General features: G+C 44.4%; 2 protein-coding genes across 2 annotated transcripts in view; both read right to left on the reverse strand.

Moving 5' to 3' along the window:
- The window catches only part of higd2a (HIG1 hypoxia inducible domain family, member 2A), a 1,660-nt gene extending 1,095 nt beyond the window's left edge, over positions 1-565 (reverse strand). The window contains exon 1 of the mRNA XM_020590962.1: positions 310-565. Within this exon, the coding sequence (XP_020446618.1) occupies positions 310-487 (178 nt within the window). The 5' untranslated portion in view covers positions 488-565. The remainder of the gene's footprint in view (positions 1-309) is intronic.
- A 482-nt stretch (positions 566-1,047) lies between these two features.
- ankhd1 (ankyrin repeat and KH domain containing 1) overlaps positions 1,048-4,311 on the reverse strand; it is a 28,208-nt gene continuing 24,944 nt past the window's right edge. Inside the window, 7 exon segments of the mRNA XM_020591751.1 lie at positions 1,048-1,673; positions 1,794-1,949; positions 2,033-2,208; positions 2,352-2,603; positions 3,037-3,162; positions 3,392-3,581; positions 3,819-4,307. Coding sequence (XP_020447407.1) covers positions 1,614-1,673; positions 1,794-1,949; positions 2,033-2,208; positions 2,352-2,603; positions 3,037-3,162; positions 3,392-3,581; positions 3,819-4,307 — 1,449 coding nt within the window. The 3' untranslated portion in view covers positions 1,048-1,613.

Genomic DNA, 4,311 nt, shown 5'->3' on the forward strand with positions numbered 1-4,311 from the left:
GAGACAACTCGACTATGTCTACCCACAGACTGACAGTCCAGACATATGTTTTAAGACTGTTTAGAAGTAGTTAGTTGTCATTAACGTTGAGAAAGATCTTCATACCTTGAAAGTGTGCGTGAGTAATAAAACACTACGCAGGGTCAAACCAACGCTACACAAACTAACCAATAGGGCTTCAAGTATAAGAAATGAAATGAAAATAACTAGCGTTTAAAAAACAAAGCATGCTAGTTAGCTGCTGTTTATTTGCTGCTAACTAACGTAGCTACCATTGCCTGCAATCATATGGCTAATTTAGCATCTCACCTATTGGGACAAATGGGTTCTCCTTGGTTTTTCTAATAAATTTTTCTTTGAAAGGCTCATCTTTGGGCCTCGGTAAAGCGTCGAAGCCTTCGATATGCGGGGGCTGAGACAAGTCAAATGTCACAGCTCCAGACGGCGGTGTTTGCTCTGGGACTACTGGTGTTGTCGCTGCCACCATGATTACCTTGAACTGCAGCACTTGCACATCTACACTTCCGGTTACACTTTGACCTCACACTTCACAATAGAAGTCTCGATATTTTAAACAGCAGAGCACAAGCTAGTTTACATTAGTGCTTAACCTCCCCTGGCGACTGCCGCCTGCTGTGTATGCAGCGCAGAACACGAAGATGACAATGTTAAGTTGTTGTTGACCCTGTCGACCGAGTGTACACTCAAAACTTAAAAATTTTAATTTAATATTTCAAACGTCAGTTAAAGTGCTCTGCTTTATAATTAAATATGGCTCTTTATTAATGGAGTATGATGAAAACTTAAACTAATTCAACATATACATCTTGAGATGAATTACATTTCTTGAGGGCCATTTTGCCACCATAAAGACAGATGTTATGATGAACATCAGAGCTGAGACTTCAAAAGGAGCCAAAAACAACAATTTCATTAGATGAAATGTATTTATGTATGTATTCCAAGCTGTCTGTTAAAGGCACAGGTAAACTGTTCATTCAAAATATGAAAATAAGTTTTAAAACATTTCATAAAACAGCACACAAATACTTTTCAATCTTTTTATTGAATATTAAGGTAAATATTTCACATTAATACAGGCTACATAAAGTAGAGCCACTATACGACATGAAATTTACTCTCATTTTAACCCTTTTTAGTATGTAAACAATTATACATGTATTTACCACTCTAAAAGGTTCTGATTTCTCTTTACGTAATCATCTAGTTCTGGGCCAAGTTTAAATAGCTACTTCATGTTGAGCCCCCTGCAGCCCAAGAACGGTGTATGTGGGTTTAAGTCAAAATCGCTAAACTACGCAGAGAATGGATCCTGTTGAACAGGTGATTGCGCATGTTTGTTTGCATCATCAAGACACTGAGAACAGCTCTCACCCAATTTCCTCCTTCCTTATTTGAGATAGGCACATCAAAAAAGGTGTCAAGAGAGCCTCCAATTCTGCAGCCTCTGCTCTGCACTCCCCGGTTTCTACTAAAGATAACAAGTATGTTTTTCTTTTTTTGCCATCTTATTCTGTCATATTTATCAGTTGGTATTTTCATGTTTGCGCTGTGGGTCATGCTGTGTGCGTTTTATTTGCTGTGGACGTCCTCTAGTTGACATGGTTCAGGTGCACATTGCCCACATGAGGTGCCCAGGTACCAGGCCACACCTGAAGAAAAGAGGGGCAATAAGGGGTAAATATCAGAACTAACAACAGAAATACAAGCCTGGCAGTTTTAACCTCAAGCATAAGCAGAGACAGTATTGTTATGATAAAATAGAACATTACCTGCTGTTGTGGGTCAGAGTTATCTGCACTGTTTGGGACCACTTTGATGATGGGATTCCACGCGGGGTCACTAGCGTGCAATCCATTGTATATAGGTCCCCCTGGCCCATCCATGGGTGGATGAGGCAGCATGGCTCCTCCATACACAGGCATTCCCTGAACAGACAATGGTTAACTTGTAAAACATGCACATGAGAAACAGAGGTTAAATCATCTGTAGAACTATGGCTTTGTGCTACCTTTGGGAAGTCCATGTAACTGTTGGGCAAATGGTGGTAGTTGTTAGCAGGGTTTGCAATGCCTGTGTCGTCCTGCTCCATGGGCTGGTGCTGAGAGAAGGCCGACTGCTCTGCCTGCAGCTGAGGATGCATCATGTGGCTGCTCATCAGGGGCTGGGACCAACCAGACATGGTCTCTGTACCAAGACACACAAGGGGTTATAGCCTTATCACTAGACATCAGTTAATGAGACAGATACTGTATAGACCATTTCCCCTGTTGACTGAAGGTCCCCTCCAACTATAGGAAACAAAAAAGGAAAACTCATTTTGCGCTTACCAGAAGCACTGCCAACCCCAAATGACCAAATGCCTCCCTGTCCAACAGATGCCGTGTAGCTGGTGGTGAGAAGAGGTGGGTTGACCGAACCTGTCTGCCTGATCCTGGCCAGCCGCTCTGTGCCGATGGGTGGGGGAACCTTCCGATCTTGCTGCGATGAGCTGCCTGGCTTAGGCTGAGGAGGAGGGGCCACTGCAGAAGTGGAAAGGGAGGAGGAAGTCCCCGTAGAGGGAGGTGGGACAGGTGATTCACCTAGTGGAGAGGAGACAGAACAGGGAAAAAATAGTTAGGAGCAGATCAGACTGAAAATGTAAATGGTCTTACATAGCGCTCTTATACGCAATTGACATGCACTCAAAACACTTCACACTATTATCCATTTGTGCACACCAATGTTCTCACACACACGCCAGTGACATAACTGGGAGCAAGTTGGGGTTCAGGCTTCGAAGTGGGCTGGAGAAACTGGGGATCAAACCACCAACCCTAAGGTTAGGGGACAACCCGCTCTACCTCCTGAGTCATAGCTGTCCCAGACATGCAAGTATTACCAAAAGATAAATATGCACAGTACCTTAAAACTCGCACACTGCTTAACATAAAGAGAAAATAAGCCAATAAAATGCCATTCATGAGTTTAAAAAGCCAACAAGCTACTATAAAAAGAGAAGTGTGTGGCTGATACCTGATGTAGATGCACTCCATGGGTGAGGGGAAAAGTGCTGTCTGTTGAATGAGGGTGCGCCAGCTGGTGCATGACTGTGCAGATACACAGGGTTACCCGAGATACTGGTGGCATAGCTGGTCAAAGCTGTGGGTGCAGATATTTAAAGAAACAGTTCAATGTAAAGGAGGAATTACCGAAAAACCTCACCTTACTAATAAACACAGCCTCATGTAAAGACATACGTTTCTACAACCTTATCTCATGAATATGAATTAATTATATTTGGTTGCTTATATTATGTTAATGCTGTTATTTCAGTAAGATTCCTCCTAAAAACTGATTACCAATCCCACATGGTTTAACCCCGTCATACCGATGGGGCTGTTGACAATCCTCTGGGAGGCTGAGCGGTAGCCAGGGGCTTTGGAGCTGTCTGGAGGGGGTGGGGGCATCATATTCTCCATCTGGCCCATGCTCATGTAGGCTGCTGGGCCTGAGAACGACTGCTCTGGAGGTGAGCGAGCAGGCAGATGGCGTGCACCCCACACCTGATTGTTTCCAACCTGCAAGGCAAGCACAATTCATAAACAGAAATATAATTATTAGGTGCATGACTGATCTTATGTGACAGCAGTTTAAGAAACCAAGGCTTCTGTACTGTTTGGTAATTCTGTTCAGCTTTTGTAATTTTGTTCAAGTATTTCATTTCCTTCTGTCATTTAAAATCAATACTTAAGAGCAGCCAAAAGGCAAAACAACATGTCAGTCTGTTTTATAATGCAAAGGTTACTTCAACTCACCTGGTTATTGTTATCAAAGATGGTGCTGAAGTTGAAGAGCCCTGCAGGACCAAAGTTTGGGGGTATCTGCTGAGCCTTGCTTGCACTGGCCACATGCTGCATCTGGGAACTGTTCATCATCCCCAGGCTAGTGGAAACCTGAAGGGAGCCTGGAGCCTGGGCTTGAGCTTGGGTCTGGGCTTGTGGAGGCAAACTTGTGGGCTGGGACGTTTGGTTTTGGGTCTGTTTCGGGAGTTCTTGCTGAGCACTGAAGGGCACAAACACAGATTGTTGTTGCTGCTGCTGTTGTGTCTGTTGCTGCTGTTGCTGCTGCTGCTCAGAAAGGGAATAATAAGGCCCTGGTGGCTGCATACGATGCGAGACTCTGGGTGCAGGGGCCGAGAAGTGGGGTACAGTGTTGTTGGGGTGTGCAACATTGTTTGAGAGGACAGTAGGTGGTGCTGAAGAGAGGTGGGTGCTGGGCTGTGGGTTGAGTAGAGGCGGTGGCGCCTCT

This window comes from Monopterus albus, unplaced genomic scaffold (assembly GCF_001952655.1).
Source record: "Monopterus albus unplaced genomic scaffold, M_albus_1.0 scaffold2.1, whole genome shotgun sequence".
Classification (NCBI taxonomy): Eukaryota; Metazoa; Chordata; class Actinopteri; order Synbranchiformes; family Synbranchidae; genus Monopterus; species Monopterus albus.